General features: G+C 35.9%; 2 protein-coding genes across 7 annotated transcripts; both read left to right on the top strand.

Moving 5' to 3' along the window:
• The first annotated feature begins 1,084 nt into the window (after positions 1-1,084).
• On the top strand, positions 1,085-9,566 carry uba3 (ubiquitin-like modifier activating enzyme 3). Of its 3 annotated transcripts, XM_079856464.1 has the most exons (18): positions 1,085-1,180; positions 1,314-1,352; positions 1,779-1,899; positions 2,544-2,624; positions 2,790-2,872; positions 2,960-3,040; positions 3,661-3,704; positions 3,869-3,933; positions 4,062-4,217; positions 4,302-4,404; positions 4,522-4,635; positions 6,377-6,430; positions 6,547-6,583; positions 6,672-6,753; positions 6,865-6,965; positions 8,132-8,195; positions 8,326-8,380; positions 8,486-9,566. In XM_079856464.1, the coding sequence occupies exons 1-18, from the start codon at positions 1,161-1,163 to the stop codon at positions 8,572-8,574; spliced, it is 1,389 nt and encodes a 462-aa protein (XP_079712590.1). In that variant the 5' UTR covers positions 1,085-1,160; the 3' UTR covers positions 8,575-9,566. The 3 variants fall into 3 exon arrangements, with proteins under 3 accessions (XP_079712590.1, XP_079712591.1, XP_079712589.1); XM_079856465.1 differs by lacking the exon at positions 1,314-1,352; XM_079856463.1 differs by lacking the exon at positions 1,085-1,180 and having other exon boundaries at positions 1,270-1,352.
• Positions 9,567-9,825: 259 nt separating this feature from the next.
• Positions 9,826-19,241, top strand: tmf1 (TATA element modulatory factor 1). 4 transcript variants are annotated; one of them, XM_079858391.1, is made up of 17 exons: positions 9,826-10,329; positions 11,592-12,892; positions 13,342-13,445; positions 13,868-13,994; positions 14,090-14,195; positions 14,324-14,466; positions 14,599-14,765; positions 14,890-15,046; positions 15,302-15,394; positions 16,096-16,252; positions 16,378-16,570; positions 16,750-16,819; positions 16,905-16,997; positions 17,197-17,319; positions 17,423-17,575; positions 17,741-17,866; positions 18,391-19,241. In XM_079858391.1, exons 1-17 carry the CDS (start codon positions 10,194-10,196, stop codon positions 18,529-18,531), a joined length of 3,390 nt encoding a protein of 1,129 aa, XP_079714517.1. In that variant the 5' UTR covers positions 9,826-10,193; the 3' UTR covers positions 18,532-19,241. The 4 variants fall into 4 exon arrangements, with proteins under 4 accessions (XP_079714517.1, XP_079714516.1, XP_079714515.1 ...); XM_079858390.1 differs by having other exon boundaries at positions 17,420-17,575; positions 18,391-19,240; XM_079858389.1 differs by having other exon boundaries at positions 9,829-10,329; positions 11,592-12,913.
• Positions 19,242-20,419: the final 1,178 nt, after the last annotated feature.

Here is a 20,419-nt window from a genome sequence, read left to right as displayed (position 1 = left end):
GCACTCTGACGCTTCAAAAAGTTCATAAAGAGATCGTAAAACTAATCCATATGAATTGAGCTTAGTCAAAATTTTCTGAAGAGACTCGACCGCTTTATATGATGAACATATTGAATTTAGGCTTTTATTCACAAACATTCATCAACTCACACATGTGGTAAATGGAAGATCAAGCATGTTAATAAGGATCATTCTCATGTTACGCAGCATGTTTGAGCTTCCGCAAGAGGTTTGCAATGAGGATTGTTCTCGTGCGTCAGGCATGTTTGGTTGAGCTTGTTTATGCTCGCTGAACAATGTTTATATGTGAATAAAAGACTAAATTCAATATCTATTTATCATATAAAGCGATCATGTTTCAGAAAATTTGGACTGTACTGCTCAATTCATATGGATTAGTTTTATGATCTCTTTATGAACTTTTAGAAGTGTCAAAGTGGTAGTTGCGTAGCTGTCAATGGACAGAAAGCTCTCAGATTTCATAAAAAACATCTTCATTTGTGTTCCGAAGATGAACGAAATTCTTAAGGGTTTGGAACGGCATGAGGATAAGTAATTAATGGCACAACTAAGTAGCTTTTATAAACGTGCCTTAGAAAAAAAAAACATTATGCATCTTGAGACAAAACAATGGCACTGACATATTTTAAGAAGATAGCCTAGTTCAAGTTGCTTTCAGTTAAAACAGCTCAGACATGCATTTTAGTGTGGGACTAGGCTTGTCTGTAAAACCGGGACAAATGTCATACTTAGTATGTCATAATTTCGGACAAACTATGCCATATTTTAATTCACCAAAGCAATTTTGTTTTTCTTATATGGTGGAATAGGCTTCCTTCCATACTGTTCATAGAGCGGATGTTGATCGCTGCGCTCTGATTGATTCAGTTCAGTGAAGGATTCGTCAATCGTCAGACTGATTCAAACCATAGATTCAAACCAGTGTTTCGTCTTTTTGAACTGTTAAAAAAAACACTGCCTCATTTGTGCCGTAATTTTTTGTTTATTCACATTAAAATACGTGTTACTAGAATATTTAAATTATCTGACAAAAGGCTGGAATGAAAGACTCGAGACTTTTATGTTGAAAATAACAATGTGCGTCAAGTGGATAGCAGTTTTTTTCTGGTTGCGCATTTCACTTGAATCCGTATGACAATATGGCGGAAGGAGAGGAGCCGTAAGTGAAATTTTACACACAACTGTTCATAAATCCCTCGTAACAGTGCTTGTAGTTCAATCAACAGGACGCAAGAACGTTAACTTGCGGGTAGCAGAGCATGAATGAACCTTCTTTTATTCTCTCTTTTTAGGGAGAAGAAAAGAAGGAGAATAGAGGAGCTGAATGAGAAGTTAGTGAAATGAAAGATGAGAATTTAGATGTGGCAGCCAGCAGGTTTGCTTTGGGAGGTGTTAATTCTTAAAGTTAGCTTTATCTATAATCCAGATACTGTTCAGACATTATTTTGAAGAGCTCTCCGAATATACTGTATATAAATATAATCTGTCTGAAACCTAGGTGAAAGCTTGCAAAACCTCCAAACACTGCTGTTTGCACACGTGCCATAATGTTCTTTCTTAATATATAATTTATAAGACACCTTCTTTGTATTAATTATGAAACTTACATAAAGTCAGTGCCATCCAAACCAACCCAATTAATTGTTGTGTATATATAATGTATTGTAGATTATATTATGTGTGAATGTGTTTTATAATTATTTAATAATCTTGGTTATGTGTGTGCTGTGTAGTTAAATCTCTATATTTTTTCACAGAATGGTTGTGGATGGAGGGAGTGGGGACAGCAGTGACTGGCAGGGAAGATGGGACCATGTCAAAAAGTTCTTAGAGAGAGCTGGACCCTTCACTCATCCGGATTTTGAACCCAGCACTGAGGTAAGATGTAAATCATAACATAAACATATCATAACATATACATTCCACACTTCTTTATAAATATATATATATATATATGTGCACTTTTAGGGAGAGAAGCACAAGCTGTGAATGCATATTATCAGAACAATTAATAATGTTTTTCTCTGCCTGAAGTACAGAATGACTGCTTTAACAATATCTGGCCACTATTTTTATGGTTCATAATTACTACACTGACTATGCACACTGTGGTCTACTTCTCACCAAAAAAAAGGAAAAAAAAAGCAATTGTACACATTGTGGGGTGTGATGCCATGTGAGTGACAGGTTGTCCCGCCCTCCTGCCAAAAATATGTCATCAGAAAAGAGATATGTCACTTCAAGAGGGAGGGGGATTTATTTTGATTGAAAGATTATGAGAGCATCATTTTTAATTTTTACATTTTTTTCCAGTAAATTTCAAACAACTGGAAGAGTCATGAGGCCATTATTTATCAAAAAAACTGGAGAATTGAGTCAAAAAGGTTTAGAACCAATGTGACTACAGTTTTTGAGCCATTTAGCTTCATGAGCGTCTGATCCAAGATCAGTCAGTTTGTTGTAAAACCTGAATGTTACTTTACTCTCTTCTCTTTCCATAAATTGTGCACATCTTCTTCCAGTCACTCCAGTTTCTGTTAGACACATGCAAAATTCTGGTTATTGGAGCTGGTGGACTTGGATGTGAGCTGCTCAAAGATCTGGTACGGTCCTTGTTGTGCTGGATTTGTTAACTTTAGACAGATTCTTGTTTGTTCCTATTCTTGAATGACAGCTGCAATACTCTAGTTACAAAAAGGCTACTTGCTAATGTGTTTTTTTTTTGTTTTTTTTCTTATGCTCATGTATGATACAATTTCATCCCCCAGGCTTTGTCAGGTTTTCGACACATTCATGTGGTGGACATGGACACCATTGATGTTTCCAACCTCAACAGACAGTTCCTCTTCAGGTTAATCTTAGTCAGCTGATAGATATCTTTTTGAAACATTTCTTATTCTTTTTCTGTAATGTAAACCGCTTTCTGTTGTATCTATAGACCAAAAGATGTGGGCCGACCAAAGGCAGAGGTTGCAGCAGACTTTGTAAATGACAGGATCCCAGGGTGCAATGTTGTCCCGTATCCTTGTCCTGATATAATTATTGTTGATACACTACCAATCAAAAGTTTGGGGTCAGTAAGATTATTATTATTATAATTTATAAAAGAAATTAATACTTTTATTCAGCAAGGATGCATTAAATTGATCAAAAAAGGTATTTATAATATTACAAAAGATTTCTGTTTCAAATAAATGCTGCTCTATTGAACTTTCTATCTGTCAAAGAATCCTGAAAAAAATTGTATCACCCCCCCCCCCAAACAAAAACAAAAAACAAATTAAGCAGCGCAATGTTTTTAACATTGATAATAATAGGAAAAGTTTCTTGTGCACAAAATCAGCATTTCTGAAGGGTCATGTGACTGAAGGAGTAATGATGCTGAAAATTCAGTTCTGCATTCACAGGAATAAATTACAGTTTAAAATAGAAAACAGTTATTTTAGACTGTAATCATATTTAAATTTTGGATCAAATAAATGCAGCTGTAGCCTGTGGTGTGCATAAGAGACTTCAAAAACATTTAAAAAATCGTATTGAGCCCAAACTTTTTAACTTTTCAAGACCCCAAACTTGACAGTGTATATGTTATATTGATGTATGTCAAAATATTTCCATTTTCCTTAATCACTAATGCAGACATTTTAAGAAAATCCAGGACTTGGATGAAACATTTTACAAGCGTAATTACCTCCTAACTGTTTTACATTCATCTAAAATGTCGTAACTTTTCTAGCACTATACAAAATGTGACGCTGTTGTTCTGCAGTGTGAGGCTAATTATTATGGCAGGTTTTTTTTTATCTTGAAATCTGAGTAATGTAACTGTGTCTCTGTTACTGCATAGAATTTCACATAGTCGTGTGTGGCCTGGACTCTGTTGTTGCCAGAAGATGGATGAATGGCATGCTGGTATGTATTTATTTTCCGAAACATTCAACAATCTGTTCATACAAATTTATAGACATAAAGTCTTCTGTAAATAAAGTGTTTCTATACTGTGAGAAGTGTTTTTATTCATTTGTCTTTCTCTTTTTCAGTTATCCCTGCTGATTTATGAAGATGGTGTCCTGGATCCCAGCTCCATTATTCCTCTAATAGATGGTGGCACAGAGGGCTTCAAAGGCAATGCCCGAGTCATTCTTCCGGGCATGACAGCTTGCATTGATTGCACCCTGGAGCTTTACCCCCCACAGGTGCATACTGGGATTTTGTGTTAAGTTGATTTTTTAAAAGCCTTTTGTCATACTCATTTTTTTTTTTTTTTTTGCCCTACACAGATAAACTTCCCAATGTGCACCATAGCCTCTATGCCACGGTTACCTGAACATTGTGTTGAATACGTCCGCATGCTGCTTTGGCCCAAAGACAAGCCTTTTGGAGGTACATTAATTTGCGTTATCTACATGGAACTGGGCATACAACCGCAGACTGATATTTTGGTTATACTGCTGCTTGGCAGCCTGCTAATATTTCCGATTTTTAATGTATTTTCCTCAGATGGTGTGGTGCTAGACGGTGATGACCCAAAGCACATCCAGTGGGTGTACCAGAAATCTTTGGAGAGAGCAGCAGAGTTCAACATCACTGGGGTGACTTACAGACTCACTCAGGGTGAGTGACACAGGCCTGCTCAGTGGGCCTTTATCAGGCATTTTGTGAAATCCTCTCGTTTGTTGACAGAATCTTTCACACAATTTCACAGAACTTTGTCTTAATGTGCCTTTTAAAAATATGAATGCTTGTAGCCTCTTTCACTTATTTTGGTAAACAATTCCTTTCTTAGGTTGTAAGACCAAGGTGCCCAAACCAGCTTCAATCCTCTCCCTCGTTATTAATATTGGGCCAACAATAAGCATTTCAGTTTTGTCTTTGTTCAACTTAAAAAATAAAAAATAAAATTCATCCATTTTACAATGATGGACAGACAGTCAGACAACCTCTCTAATACAACAGTGTCTCTGAAATCAAGTGAAATATATAATTGTATATCATCAGCATAAAAATTATAATTCATATCATATTTCTGAATTATTTTTCCCAAAGGGAGCATGTATAATGAAAATAAATATGGCCCAAGAATTGATCCTTGAGGAACACCATATAACATTCCATATGTATTTGATATATTAACTAAAAAGGTCCTATCTATAATATACGTTTTGAACCAATTTAAAACATATAACAAAACACAACAAATATAAAACCTTTTTAAAGATCTGTATTTCAAATAAATTATTTTATTTTGAACATTCTATTGATTAATGAATCCTGAAAACAATGTATCATGATTCCAACAAAAATGTTAGGCAGCACAGCTGTTTTCAACTGATAATAATAAGAAATGTTTGAGCTGCAAATCAGTATATTAGAGTGATTTCTGAAGGATCATGTGACACTGAAGACTGGAGTAATGGCTGTTGTAAATTTAGCTTTGCCATCACATACTTAATTACATTTTAAAATGTAAAGTATATTAAAATAGACAATGTAAAATTAAAATGAAAATTTTAATCATATTTTGCAATATAAATATAAATAAATTCAGCCTTGGTGAGCATAACGCTGTGTCCGAAATCGAATACTTTCCTACTATTTAGTATGCGAAAAACAGTATGCCAACAGAGTAGTATGTCAGAATGCATAGTATTCGAAAAACAGTAGTCAACTGACGCTGGTATAGGTCATGTGACAGTAGCGTCATGGCGGATATAGTTCATTCGAATTTAATTCATACTACCCATATTCATACTATATAGAACAGGGTTCACCAATCTCGGTCCTGGAGGGCCGCTGTCCTGCAGAGTTTAGCTCCAACCCCAATTAAACACACCTGAACCAGCTAATCAAGGTCTCACTAGGCATACTAGAAACTTTCAAACAGGTGTGTTGGAGCTGGTTGGAGCTAAACTCTGCAGGACAGCGGCCCTCCAGGACCGAGATTGGTGAACCCTGATATAGAACATACATTTTTAATAGTCACAAAGTTCAAATTCAAATGTAGTACATATTCAGACAGTATGCGATTTCAGACGCAGCGCAGCATAAGAGACTTCTTTTAAAAACATTAAAAAAATCAACTTTATAGGTCCCAGGACCACTTATTGGGAAACCAAACCATATTTAGGGACTATAATATCAGATCAACTTCAATGTGCTTCATTTTGGGAGTCTTTTGACTTGGGACAACCATTCTGAACACCTTAACAATGCGTTCCAAAACCAAACCAAACCAAAAACCAAAACATTCAGAACATCTTAGTTACAGAATACCAATGCCCTGGCATCATGGTGCATGCTTTTGCACAGGCAAGCGCCAATCAAATGTTGATGAACCACCTGACCTGTGTTTCAGGGGTTGTGAAGAGAATCATTCCTGCTGTGGCTTCTACAAATGCTGTTATTGCTGGTATGCTGACATTGCAAATGTTCTCTGGTCTTGGCATGCTTGAAAGTTTTTTGATATTTTTCAGTAAGTTGAGTTGTGACTGAAGATAAAACTTCTTTCTTTCTTACACATTTCAGCTGCTTGTGCCACAGAGGTTTTCAAAATTGCCACAAGGTAAGTTATGATAGTGTATTTTCAAGAAGAGAGCATTGATTTCATCATTCATTCACATCTCTTCTGTTCTTTTACCTTTGCCGAACAGCGCCTATGTTCCCTTGAACAACTACCTGGTGTTCAATGATGTTGATGGGCTGTACACGTACACCTTTGAGGCTGAGAGAAAGGTTAGTGATATGAACATGATTTTAAGTACATAACTAGAAAAAAAGAGACATTAATACTAGATGTCTCTAAAAATCAACACATCTTAAATGTTGTCCATGTTGCATGTGTAGGAGAACTGTTCTGCTTGCAGTCAGGTGCCACAGGACCTGCCGTTCCCACCTTCAACTAAACTACAGGAGGTTTTGGACTACTTGACTGAGAATGCCTCTCTGTGAGTCACAATGTTCCTTAATGTTCAACCATTGTGGATGAACATAAAGCCTAATAGTAACAATCAAACAACTCCATATTTACATCATTATCTGACTTTTTAAAATTCATATTCCTTTTTTATTTAATTAAACTGTTACAATAAGAATATATCTCTCTCTCTCTCTCTCTATATTGGATATTAGGGTGTAACGGTACACAGAAGTCATGGTTCGATATGTACCTAGGTTTTGGGGGCACTGTTTGATACGAGTTCAGTACAATCGAAAAAATGGTCACACTTTAGTTTAGGGTCCAATTCTCAATATTAACTCACTATTAAGGATGACTTTTGCCTCAATAAACTCCTAATTACTTATTAATAGTTAGTAAGGTAGTTGTTTAGGAATGGGATTAGGATTAAGGGATGTAGAATATGGTCATGCAGAATTAGGCACTAATATATGCTTTTTAAGTACTAATAAACATATCCTAGCAATTTGCATGCTAATTAGCAACATGCTAATAGTGAGAATTGGACCCTAATCTAAAGTGTTACCGAAAAAAAAAAAATCCACAATTCTAGGTTTCTTTTCTTTTCTTTTGACCAGACAGTTGTGCAAATTACAGTTTGTTACACCTAGCAACATTTAGTCCCCCCTGAGGTGGCAGTTATAGTACAGCCTCCTATATTGTATTAAGCACTAAGCAGTAAACAGAATGCACTCTTACATGGGTCATATTTATTTTTTGCAGGGCTGATAAAAAAACAAAAGGTATTTGGTCACAATCAGCACAATACCGAGAAGCATCTCGTGTTATAAAAGTATAAAATAAATAGAATAATGAAAAACAAAACTTGTGCATTAGGAGTCTTACAATTTACTCCACTTAAACTGTATGTAAACATTCAAAGCCCAGCCCTCCTATACTTAATATTTGGCATTACGCTCCGTTTCGCTTCGTATCTAGTGGTCTTTGTTTTGGGGATTGAATACATGTACCGTTACACTACTAAACACACACACACACACACACACACACACACACACACACACACACACACACACACACACACACACACACACACACACACACACACACACACACACACACACACACACACACACACACACACAAATGCATATAAATCATTTTATGATTTATCATTGTCTTTTTTTCTCCTAGCCAAATGAAGTCTCCTGCCATCACTACAACTGTGGATGGAAAAAACAAAACTCTGTATTTACAGGTTAAATGTTTTCTAACATTTCTAACAGAGTGCTCATAATTTAGTTTGATTTGATTTTCTTTACATGCATTTTATGCATTAGCTGTATTATATTTAAAGTACATTTGAATCTGTTTGGTTTTATTTTCAGACTGTGGCATCTATTGAAGAGAGAACTCGACCAAATCTAAGCAAAACACTGAAAGGTGATTGAAAGTCTTCTGTGACATCATGTAGTATATGTAACTAATTTTATAAGAATATTTCAAAATGTTTTGTTTAACCTATTAAATGTCCCCTTGTGTTTGCAGAGCTTGGACTTGTGGATGGCCAAGAGCTGGCAGTGGCTGATGTCACCACTCCTCAGACAATGCTCTTCAAGCTCAACTTCATCTCATAGAACAAATGCTTCATTCTGATGGACAGTGGTTATTGCAGTCGTCATCAAAATGAAACAGACTTGGAAATGTAGCCTATAAGCTCCATGCTTCAGTGCATCAACAGCATCACATGCACATGCTCAGTTGGAATAGCTGCGGTTTGTATTTAGGGTTTTTGGTCAACTCTGTCCATCAAAGACACTTACAGAAGGCATTTGTTTCGTTGTCTTGCACTGCTATATCCGTAGGAGTCATTTTTGTGGATTTCTTTTTTTATGCAACCTGTTTATCTATTTATTTTGTTGTTGTGCATTCAAACCAGTTTGACAGTATGTTGTTCAGTGTCTTGTCTTGTTGAAAAAAAAAATCTTTCATGTTTTGAATTAAAATTGGAAACCTTATTTTAAACAAGTAATGAAGTCCCAGTCCTATAATGTTTTCCTAACTTTAAATTTAGCCTTTTACCCAATTTGTGAATAAATTTACTTGGTTAAATATTTAAAAAGGCTCAAAATATGATGGAATCTCCAGAATAAAAATATTTTGTAAACAAATACAAAATGTTGCATTGTCAATGTAATCTTAAGAAAGTCATTTTGTATACTGTACTGTTTGTGTGATTTATGTGGCATTGTCATGGAATACAGATATACAGAAATACAAGGCAGACTCTAATCCACAAGGTCAGACCTTAGTGTCTTTGTTTATTTAAAAGTTCATTTGGACAAGTCACATGGCCACATACAACAATGGATAAAACTACAAATGTGGCAAGCTACAGTTACATTATTTGTTTGATAAACTGCTTCACTAGTGTCCCATTAAATCTTTAAAACTAATATTTTACGAGTGAATAATTATGATTAATATAAACTTAATGTCTGTTACGTATTTATTTTCGCTAAAGTATAATCTGTAAAAAATCAATGCCCTCATTACAAAGGCAATAGACACCTGTTTAAGTTTAGTTTACAGTTATGCATTGACAATAAAAGTCATTTTACGTTCAGTCTGTAAATTTTCTTTTTTTAAAGAGGTTTAAAATAACAACTGATACTTTAATCGTTTACTTTTTTATTGAATAAAAAAAAAAAAAAAAAAAAAAAAACGCCCATGGCATTGGTAGTACCTGCTACCAATCTAATAATAACTTAATATATTTTATAGTAATATATACAATGTAGTATAACGTTATAGTATATAACTGAATTCTACAATACAAAATAAATAAATAATCGTACTTTTGACGTCGGTGACGTGGCCCTGACGACGTCACTCACAGGATAGGTTGATGATACGTGGATGGGAAGTAGTTCTCGAGCTGCACGCCAGAGGAAACCTAAACAAAACAATGCGAAGAAGTCCAACCTAGATGCCGAGTAGCTCGAAAGCAAAGAAAAATGTCGTCCAGTCCGTCGTTTATGTATTTATATTATCGACTTTCATTTTAGCATGGAATTATGTCGACTGTCAGCGAATTGTCAGTTGTTTTGCGAGCAGAATTAGCCGCCAAGCTAACGTGGACAGCGGCCTAATATAAATACTGCTCCGGCTGTTAGTGTAGTGCTCTTATTTGGGAGGCTTTTAATAATGTTGTGTTTTATGTAGACGTCACACAACCAGGTGGAAGTAAATCAATATGAGTTGGTTCAACGCGTCTCATCTGTCGAGTTTTGCCAAACAAGCTCTGACAACTGCTCAGAAATCCATCGACAGAGTTCTGGACATTCAAGAAGAGGAGCAGTGGGGTGACACGACCAACCCGTCCTTTGCTGGTAAATTTAGTAATAGATGGTTGACAGTCCAGGCAGGGTGTCATTATCAGTGACAATTACTGCACAGCATTAGATATATAATCATGCTTCATATATTTCTGCAGGCTACATTACAGTCACCAATCGGCTACACACATATTTTCAGCTGACTAGTACATACATTTTGCATAATCCATATGCAGTCAGATAGCTCAGATAACTTTAAACGCACAGGGAAACCTTCCCACAGAACTGAAAAATAAAACAAAAGCCTTTACAACCAAGTCATTCAGACAGAATCACAAACCGAGGCCAACATGAAACTTCTTCAAAGATGATCTTGGTTTCCAACTGGAAACCACCTGATATCACAAAAAAGCCACTAAAGAATACAAAAGAGTTTGCAGTTTTGATGTATTGTGTTTCCAAAGGTGGGATTTGTTTTCTTCCTTTAGCTCATGTTTAGAATGATAAAATAGAGATGTATGATTCAGTAGCTTTAGGCTTGATCTATTTTGGTTATGTAGCTTCTTCCTTTTAAAGGGATAGTCCACCCAATAATGCAAATTCTGTCATCATTTACTCAGACTCATGTTGTTCCAAACCCACAAGACTCTCGTTCATCTTCGAAACACAAATTAATATATTTTCTCATAATTGATGTCCAGTATTGAAAGTCCATGCAAGCAAAACATTTGACAGATCAAAAAGTAAAAGAAAAATCCATGATTTGAGTGATTTAATTCAAGTCTCATGATATGATGAACAGATTTAATTTAAGCTTTTATTCAGATATAAACATTGATCAATGCACATGCATAGAGCTCATCAGAAGTAGTAAAAGGAAGCTCATTTGTACTTGCTTGACGTGCAAGAATCACAAGGATTCAAGGAAGTATGGATGAGCTTGAGGTGACTTTTTGTACTTTTTGATCTGTGAAAGTTTTGGTTCCATGAACCTTAAATGGATAGACAAAAATGATGAGAGATTATTAAAAATATCTTAATTTGTGTTCTGATGATGAATGGAAATCTTATGGGTTTGAACTTGGAACCACATAAGTGTGATCAAATATTGACAGAAATTTAATTTATTAAAAGGTTTAAAAGAATGAATATTGAGTTATATTATTAATTCAGGTCCATTGATACTATACTGGATTGAGCTGGATAATGATGACATTTGTATTCCTATAAGCTGCTTATAGCTGAAATTGAATTTTTCTTAATTGATGAAGATGAACTTTTCAACATTAACACTGTTATTTTATTTTTTTCTTCAGATCCACCAGGCAAGCCGGTATCAACAGGATGGGGTATGAACCAGTGGGACTCGCCCTCTGAGGAGCATACCAAGACTCTCCCTCCATCATCTGAGGCCATCACTAAGCCCGTCACATGGACCGTTGTTGATGAATCGGAGGATTTCTTCAGTGCCTTTCTGCCTCATGGGGAGATACAAACTGTAAGCAACACTAAAGTGGTGTCTGTGCCACCTGCCAAGTCAAACCGAAGACTACGGGAAAAAGCAGACCAGGAGAAGGAGCTGGAGGTCAGTGATTCACAAGGTCAGACAGACCTCAGTAAGTGCAGCAGCCAGGAAACTTTTGAGATAAACCCAACTGGGTCAGAGCTTTTGGAGCAAAATTCATCCTCGACAGATGAGCAGTCACAACCAGAACTGGTTGTTCCTGCTTCGGTTGTTGCACCGGAAGAAGCTGTCGAACAGGAGGCCAGCGAGGATGTGACAGAGTCAGATGGCTTGGCTTTAACTTCAGATGTCACACTCACAAATGTACCTTTATCCTCTTCAGAGGCCGAATCTGTTGGTGTGTTTGAACCAGCTTTGACCATCGAGACCAAAAATCCAGATAAAGCCTTGCCTGTTCCTTCTAAAGAAATCCTGTTAGAATCCAAAGACGCTAAATCAGAGGACAGACAAAGCAACACCCCGTCTCCCCCTGTTAGTGCCTTCTCTTCTGGTACTTCCACTACCAGCGACATAGAGGTTTTGGACCACGAGAGTGTGCTAAGCGAGAGCTCGGCCAGCTCCAGACAGGAGACCGCAGAGGCTAAAGCTGGTCTGCACCTAATGCAAGGCTCTTTCCAACTGCTCTCCGCCTCAACATGCAGCGACTTCCCTCGTTTGGATGAATACCCAAAGCTCACGGAAAGCTGCGGCTCCTCGTCTGATGCCTTTGAGCGCATCGACTCATTTAGCATGCAGTCGCTGGACAGCCGCAGTGTCAGCGAAGTGAATTCTGATGACGAGATCCCAGGCAACCGCACATTAGCCTCCATCACGGCCGGACCTTTGCCTGCTCCTCCTCAGTCAGTGTCACAGACTAAACAGGAGGAAGAGGAGGGTCTAACTGAGTCTGTTAATGAACAATCACTGGATGATAATGAGATGGAGGAGAGCGGCCGCAGTGCAACGCCAGTGAACTGTGAGCAGACGGATGAGCTGCAGGAAGGCGAACAGGAAACTGTTGTAGAAAAAACTGATGTGAACGAAACTGCAGCATCACAGAATACTGAAGAGAAACTGGAAGATTCACCCTGTCAGATTTTCGATCTCCAGAAGGTTGGAATAATACATAAAAATGTAATATAATATAATTATTAAATATACACTACTGTTCAAACATTTGGGTTGGTAATATTTTTTTTAAAGGTTTTTGAAAGCCTCTTATGCTCACCAAGGCTGCATTTATTTGATAAAAAAACAGCAGTAACATTTTGAAATATTATTACAATCTAAAATAACTGTTTTCTATTTTAATATATTTTAAATTGTATTCTTTTCCAGGTTATAGCAAAGCTTTTTTCAGTATTTTTTTAATGAATAGAAAGGTAAAAGAACAGCATTTATTTGAAATCTTTTGTATCATTACTAATCAATTAAATGCACCCTTGCAGAATAAAAGTATTAATTAAAAAAAAGTTACTGAACACAATTTTTTTTTAATTGCTATTTTTTCATGTGTCATTGAATTTATATTCTGTTATTTTTGTTTTTCATAATCTCCCCAGATTATTGAGGAGCTTTCTAATCGACTAGAGAAGAGAGAATCACAGTTGCTTGTGGTCAGTAAAGACAAGGCCAGACTTGAGGAGGAGTGTGACAATCTCAAAGAGTGAGTTGAGGAACATGTGGTCCTAAAAACCATCTGCTGTTGTGTTTTCTTTAATGATAAATGTTTGCAATAGCTAACTAGGGCATAGAAACAGGTGGAGGCAGCAAAACATTTTTACACAGCTTGAGGAAAACCGGGTGCTGTGTTCACATACTGTTGGCAAATGAAGAGATTAGCTAACAAAACACTTAATTTTGATATACAGTGTGTCCACACCTTTCAACATGTACATTGCATAAACAAACTATCTTATCTTGAATTGTCTGTAGGTTGGCATGTTTTTAGGGTGTTAATCTTATTCTTATTCTGTTAAAGACATTTAACTCCACTGCATTTCTACACAATAGTGTTTGTTTTATTTTTCTTATTTAAACTTTTTACATGCCTGTTGAATTAGCATTAACGAGACTTGTGTTTCACAGTGAGATGATCAGCTTGCAGGAAGAAAGCTCTGCTGTTCAGTCTTTAAAAGACGAGTTCACTCAGCGCATAGCTGAAGCTGAGAGGAAAGCTCAACTTGCCTGCAAGGAGAGAGACATCGCCAAAAAGGTGTCCATTTTTTTTAATTGTTGTTTTGAATTTATATAATTCTTACAACCCCAGTCTTGTTTTGCATTGAAATGCATCATATGCCATGGTCACAGGAAATCAAGGGCCTCAGAGAAGAACTGGCAAGCAGGCTAAACCCAAATGAGACTTTGGAACTGATAAAAGAGAAAGAGGAACAGATCCGAGAGCTTCTTGAAGAAGGTGAGTGTTCTAGGCTTTTACGTGTTCAACTTGACATGGATGATCAGATCAAGATTTTACTGCGTGATCTTACAAGGAACTGCTTCTTTGTTAAGGGTGTGTTTGTTTACTCGTTTCTTTCTGATTAGGTGAGAAACTGTCCAAGCAGCAGTTGCAGCACTCCAACATCATAAAGAAACTGCGTGTGAAAGAGAGAGAGAGTGATGCACAAATCACCAAACAGACCAAAAAACTAAAGGAACAGGAAGAAGAACTTAAACATTTGCAGCAGGTTTGGAACACAAAATTGAATCCAAAGCTGTGTTGTCTATAGAATAAACATGTTTACAGTTGCAAAGTACTGTATATTCAGTGTTCATATCAAATGAAGAGAATGTTGAGGTTTTTACAATAATAATTGCAGGTTTTGGATGGTAAGGAGGAAGTAGAAAAGCAGCACAGAGAGAACATTAAGAAGCTGAATGCTGTAGTGGAGCGGCAGGAGAAGGAATTGAGTAAACTGCAGACCAGCAGCGAGGAGCTTCAGGAAAATAATCGCAGTTTACAAGCAGCACTCGACAGCTCCTACAAGTAAATAAATGCCACATAACTGACTTGATGCTATACAGTACACTTATTCACTGTCACATTGTCACTGCAGGTCTGGCGGTGGTCTCTCCCAGTTTATTGATTTTATTCGTTTTTCACTGTATAGAGAGTTGGCAGAGTTGCACAAGGCCAATGCCACCAAGGATAGTGAAGCCCAGGAACTGGCACTGAACAGAGAGGTACATGCGAAAGAAGAGCTGAGTTTGGCTTTGGAGAAAGTCCAAGAAGAGTCACGCTTACAACAAGAGGCACTGGCCAATCAGGTAATTTTGTTTTGTTGGTTTTGTCAAAATGCCTATTTTTATGTCATTATCATATTATTATTATTAGTTTATAATTTTACTGGCTTTAATTTCTCTGTGCTTAAAGCAGTATTTAAATGCTTGTTTAAATATTTTGATCACTTTATTCTGGGGTTACTTATCCAGTTATACATGCTTTACTTTGGTGTAAATTAATCTCCAAATTCTAGCTTTTCTATGTGTGACTGTTTTTCTTTTTTTTTTTTTAATGTTGAGGTGGCAGATTTGAGGCTGGCTCTACAGAGGGCCGAACAGCAGCAGGCCAAGAAGGAAGATTACCTGAGAGAGGAGATCAGTGAGTTACAGCAGGTAACTAGAACACCTTACAGCCAGCTTACAAGAATTATTGCGCTATTTATTTCATTTCAGCCATCGTAGAGAAACTACGCCAGCCTACTATAAGCTCAAGACTATTGCATTTTTGTTAAAGGAAGTATCTCCCTGATTTAAGGAGAAAAAGACAAGTTCTAGTACAAACCCCAGAGGTATAAAAAAAATTCAGATAATTAACAATGAATTTTTTCTGCACATGAAATATGTACAATACCATTCAAACATTTGGAGTCAATAAGATTTTTTTTAAAGAAATGTTTATTTTATTCAGGAATGCATTGAATTAATCAAAAGTGACAGAAAAGACATTTACAATGTTACAAAAGATTTCTATTTTAAATAAATTCTGTTCTTTTGAACTTTATATTCATCAAAGAATCCAAAAAAAGAGGTATTATGGTTTCCACAAAAATATCAACATTGATAATATGTTTCTTGAGCACCAAATCAGCATATTAGAATAATTTCTGAAAGATTGCGTGGCACTAAAGATTTAAAATACTTTAAAATAGAAAACAGTTGTTTTAAATTGTGATAATATTTCATAATAATACTGTAGTTTTGATCAAATAAATGCTGCCTCTGTAAGCATAAGAGACTTCTTTCCAAAAATCTTACCGACCCTAATCTACCTATAGTGTAGGTGATGGTTACGCTGTAATTTTACTCTTCAACAGAGGTTACAAGAAGCGGAGTCTAGAAACCAGGAACTTAGCCAAAGTGTTACGTCAGCATCACGGCCCCTCCTGCGACAGATAGAGAATCTCCAGGCCACACTTGGTGCCCAGACAGCATCATGGGAAAAACTAGAGAAGAACATCTCTGACCGCTTAGGTGAGACTAGCTTGTTTTGAATGAACATTAGTGGCTTATGTCATCTGTTTAAATCTGATGATTTCAAACAGTAAACCATATATGACATTCACCAGTTGTTTTCACTTGTCATTCTCTCTTCTTAGCTGATGCCCAAACCCAGCTTGCTGTTTCTATAGAGAAAGAGCGTTCGGCTACAGAGGAGCTACTAGCCATCCGAGCACAAATAGCATCTTTAGAGTCCCAGGCTTCTTTGTTGAGGCAGGAGAAAGGACGCCTGCAGGGGCAGCTGGATGCGGAGAAGATGCGGCGGGAAAAACTGGAGGATGACTTTAGCAGGTAGGAGATGTGTTTAACAATGAAAAGGAAGCTGGCATTGTAAGTGGCTGTATTCTCACACTGATTTAAATTGTAATGCAGACACATGCATTTTCTGTAAAGCTGGAAATGTGAATGTCATGTATTGTGAAAAGCGCTATACAAATTAATGTGAATTGAATTGATTTTTGTATTTGTAGGGAGCGTGTAGAGCTGGAGAATCTTAAATGGGAACATACTCGAGTCTCAGAAGAGGCCAAGAAGGAGAAGGTACCATTTGCTTTTTTGAACACTTTAGACAAAACATATACACAAAAAATGATTGTCAATGTCTGTATTATTTGGTCCTCTTCAGTTGCTTCTCACCAACCAACTGGAAATGGAGAAAATGAAGGTGGAACAGGAGAAGAAGAAATGCTACCTTGCACAAGAGGCCCTCAAAGAAAAGGTTTTGCGTGAAAAGACCAGACTTTGCTCTTGTGTTTTGAATCTGCCTTTTTATTAATCTTTACCCCAAAAATAGTTACAATTATCATTTTATACAAGGTCCAAAAATCACACCTAGCAGTTATGATAATAACTGTGCCAAAAAATCAACTCATTTCAAGAGTTTAAAATGAGGGATCTCTGTGTTTTTGTTTCATCAGGAGAGGAAGTCTCTAAGTTTGTCTGTGACTGATGCCCCAGCGTCCTCCACTCCCTCATTGTCCCGCTCTAGTTCCGTTAGTGGAACTGAGCATGCTGGCTTACCATCCTCCATGTTCTCACAGGTACCTTCATCTCACCCCTGTCCACACCTTTTGAGATGCAGAGAATCTTTTCTCTTCCTAAATATTTCTCAGTTTGTCACAGTCACTTGTGTTTTTTTAGCAGGAGGATTCTCTCGACCATTCTTTTAGCACTATGACCATGTCTATCAGTGGGACTAACCTATATGAAGCGGCTCGACTGGGTGGTGGATCCAGTATCATTGAGAGCCTGCAGTCTCAGCTCAAACTCAGAGAGGGCGAGATAGCCCAGCTGCAGGTACACCTTTTAATGGAATAGTCTTTCATCATGTGCAAAATTACATCTCGGTTTGGAAGATTATACATTTACTGTAATGTTTAAAACGAGTCATTTAACTTTGTGTTTAAAAGCTGAATATTTTATGTACTAATTTGGATTCAATTCTTTTTTTTTATCCACAAGATGGAGATTGCTAGTCTAGAGAGAGGTCGAACTGTGATGACAGAAGAGCTTGTGCGACTGACCAATCAGAACGATGAGATAGAGAATGAAGTGAAGGAAATCCCTAAACTGAAAGTGCAACTGAAGGTGAACACAAGTAAAATGTTACTTTAAAGCAGAGACAACTGTAGGCAGTTTATAACAGACTACTACAAATTTACCTGCCGTTTTTTTGTCTACGCTAATCCGGAATCATTTGAAAACGCATCTTTTCTCTACGTTTTGGCCTTCAGTCCACACTGAGATAGCATTTTTGATAATGATAATTTTTTTTTTTAGATGAATGGAAAGTACAAAACTTTTTTTTTTGGTAACATTATAAAGTCTTTACTGTCACTTTAGATTTATTTATTGCGTCCTTGCTGAATAACAGTACTAATTTCTTTAAGACAAAAATTTTTGAACTGTAGTGTAAATGTTGCAGAGTAAATTGTTCACTCTGTATCCTCTAAATATAAACAAAGTGTCTTGATTTTTCATCCCCTTAGACCAATTTCACCATTCCTCATAGAGGATCCTGATAAATGATCTGTTTGCCTATCAAGCACAGTAATATGTATGAGGCTTTAACCTGTTAGTTAAACACTGACCAACTGTTATGTGCATCACAGGATCTAGAACAAAGGCACAACACAATCCTGCAGATGTATGGAGAGAAGGCGGAGGAGGCGGAAGAGCTGCGTCTGGACCTGGAGGATGTGAAGAACATGTACAAAATGCAAATAGATGAACTCTTAAGAAATCAGAAATAATAGATTCTGCAAAAGGACTGGCTCACACTGACCGTAAACAGAGCTTTACTGTAGGAGTAACTGTGCTTCACATCTCAGCATTGGTAACAAAAGACCAAGTACTTTAAATGTATTTTTTTTTTCTGAGAAAATGTTTAAGATATTTCAAGGGTCATATAGTATATAGTTATTTAAGATATGATTCCTCTCACGGTTGTGGGATTTTTTTTTTTAAAATAAAAAAATTCTCTATAAATAACCATGTTTGGTTTAAGAAATGACATGACTATCTGTCAGTGTATAGGTTATGGTTGTTTCTTAACACTTGAATTTGCACAATGAAGTGGGAGTTTGGATTTTAATCATGAATTAATTGCTATATTTCCCCCTGATCTTCATCCTCTGGGCTGCACATCTTACTGCTAAGTAGTTGATTTGCTGTTGACTGTCTCTTTCCAGACAACTCCAGGGTACCACACGTCCTTCAGACCGCTTAAGTTAGTATATTTAAAGTTAATAGTTAAGTTTTGCACTCATTTTTATCTCGTCTCATGCTGATTGAGTTTTAGTGATGAGGGGGTCCATGAAAATCTTCCACTGTAATATTCTATGAGATATGATCTCTGTAAATCATACATTACAGTCATGTCACTGTAAGATCCTCCCAGTGTATCTTCAGTTTTTGTTGCACACATGTAAATAAAGTAAGAGATATGTATTTGGCAGACTCAATTCGTTTTCCACCCTTATTATTGTATTTAATGTTTAATAATTACAAAGATATTACTTTTAGTTATATAGTAAGTAATATTATAATAATTATTATTAGTTTTAGAAGTATTAATAATCTCTGCTTTTATTTTTCCAGCTTTGTTTTGGTATTTAAATATTACTACAGTAGTCAACATTTGAAGTGGATCAAAACCGTTCACCAAAGTTGAGTTTTGAACAATACCCGTTCTTGTCTTAGGACAACTTTGATGAACTTTCTTGATCCACTTCAAATGTTGACTACAGTAAGTTATTTTTAATTATATAGTAATTAATGTATTTTTATTATAATTCATAATATTCTGCTTTTATTTTTCAAGCTTTATAGTTTTAATGTTTAATAATGACTAAGATATTATTTTAAGTCATATAACAAGGGTTAATAATAGTAATTATTATTTCTGCTTTGATTTGTTTACCAGCTGTATTAATGTTTTTAATGTTAAATAATTGTGAAATATTGTAAATTATATAGTAATTGATATATTATTTTTAGTAGTAGTATTAATAATCTCTGCTTTTTTCAAGATTTATTATTGTTTTAATGTTTAATAATTTCTAAGATATTATTTTAGTTCATTATTTTAATAATAAAGATAACAATCTCAGCTTTTATTTGTTTTCCAGCTTCATTAATCTTTTTTAATGTTTAATAATTACTAAGATATTACTTTGTTATATAACAAGGATTAATAATAATAATTTCTGCTTTTATTTGTTTTCCAGCTTTATTAAAGTTTTTATTGTTGAATAGTTACTAAATATTTTAAATAATATAGTAGCCTAACGCGTATATTATTAATATTATTGTTATTAATAATCTCTGCTTTAATAAGCTCTTTTTAACAAAGACATTATTATTTTTTAGTTATAAAGTAACGAATATAGCATTATTGTTGTTGTTAACCCTCTGGGGACCAAAAACGCGCCCGCGCGTTTTGCTCGTTTTTTTTTTTTAGCAATGAAAATAAACACTAAATGCTCTGTTAATTTTGATCTTTCATTTTCGTGTAATACATCAATCGATCCTGTTCAGTTTCTATTTTTTTTCTGTATACTCACAATAAAAATAAAGTGTTTTGCTTTTTGACAAATAAAGAAAAATTAACATGATGCGATTTCTGCCTTCTCTCTGTCA

The sequence above is a fragment of the Squalius cephalus genome, assembly GCF_949319135.1.
Source record: "Squalius cephalus genome assembly, chromosome: 22".
Taxonomy (NCBI): Eukaryota; Metazoa; Chordata; class Actinopteri; order Cypriniformes; family Leuciscidae; genus Squalius; species Squalius cephalus.
This window is presented reverse-complemented; position numbering and strand designations above follow the sequence as displayed.

Excerpts from the sequence above, each read along its gene's own strand:
- tmf1 (XM_079858388.1), top strand. The coding sequence starts at position 10,194 with ATGAGTTGGTTCAACGCGTCTCATCTGTCGAGTTTTGCCAAACAAGCT. Across the intron at positions 14,196-14,323 it reads CCGAGAGCTTCTTGAAGAAG|GTGAGAAACTGTCCAAGCAG; the intron begins GTGAGTGTTCTA and ends CTTTCTGATTAG. Across the intron at positions 16,253-16,377 it reads GAACATCTCTGACCGCTTAG|CTGATGCCCAAACCCAGCTT; the intron begins GTGAGACTAGCT and ends CTCTCTTCTTAG.
- uba3 (XM_079856463.1), top strand. The coding sequence starts at position 1,285 with ATGAACCTTCTTTTATTCTCTCTTTTTAGGGAGAAGAAAAGAAGGAGA. Across the intron at positions 1,900-2,543 it reads ATTTTGAACCCAGCACTGAG|TCACTCCAGTTTCTGTTAGA; the intron begins GTAAGATGTAAA and ends ATCTTCTTCCAG. Across the intron at positions 2,625-2,789 it reads GTGAGCTGCTCAAAGATCTG|GCTTTGTCAGGTTTTCGACA; the intron begins GTACGGTCCTTG and ends TTCATCCCCCAG.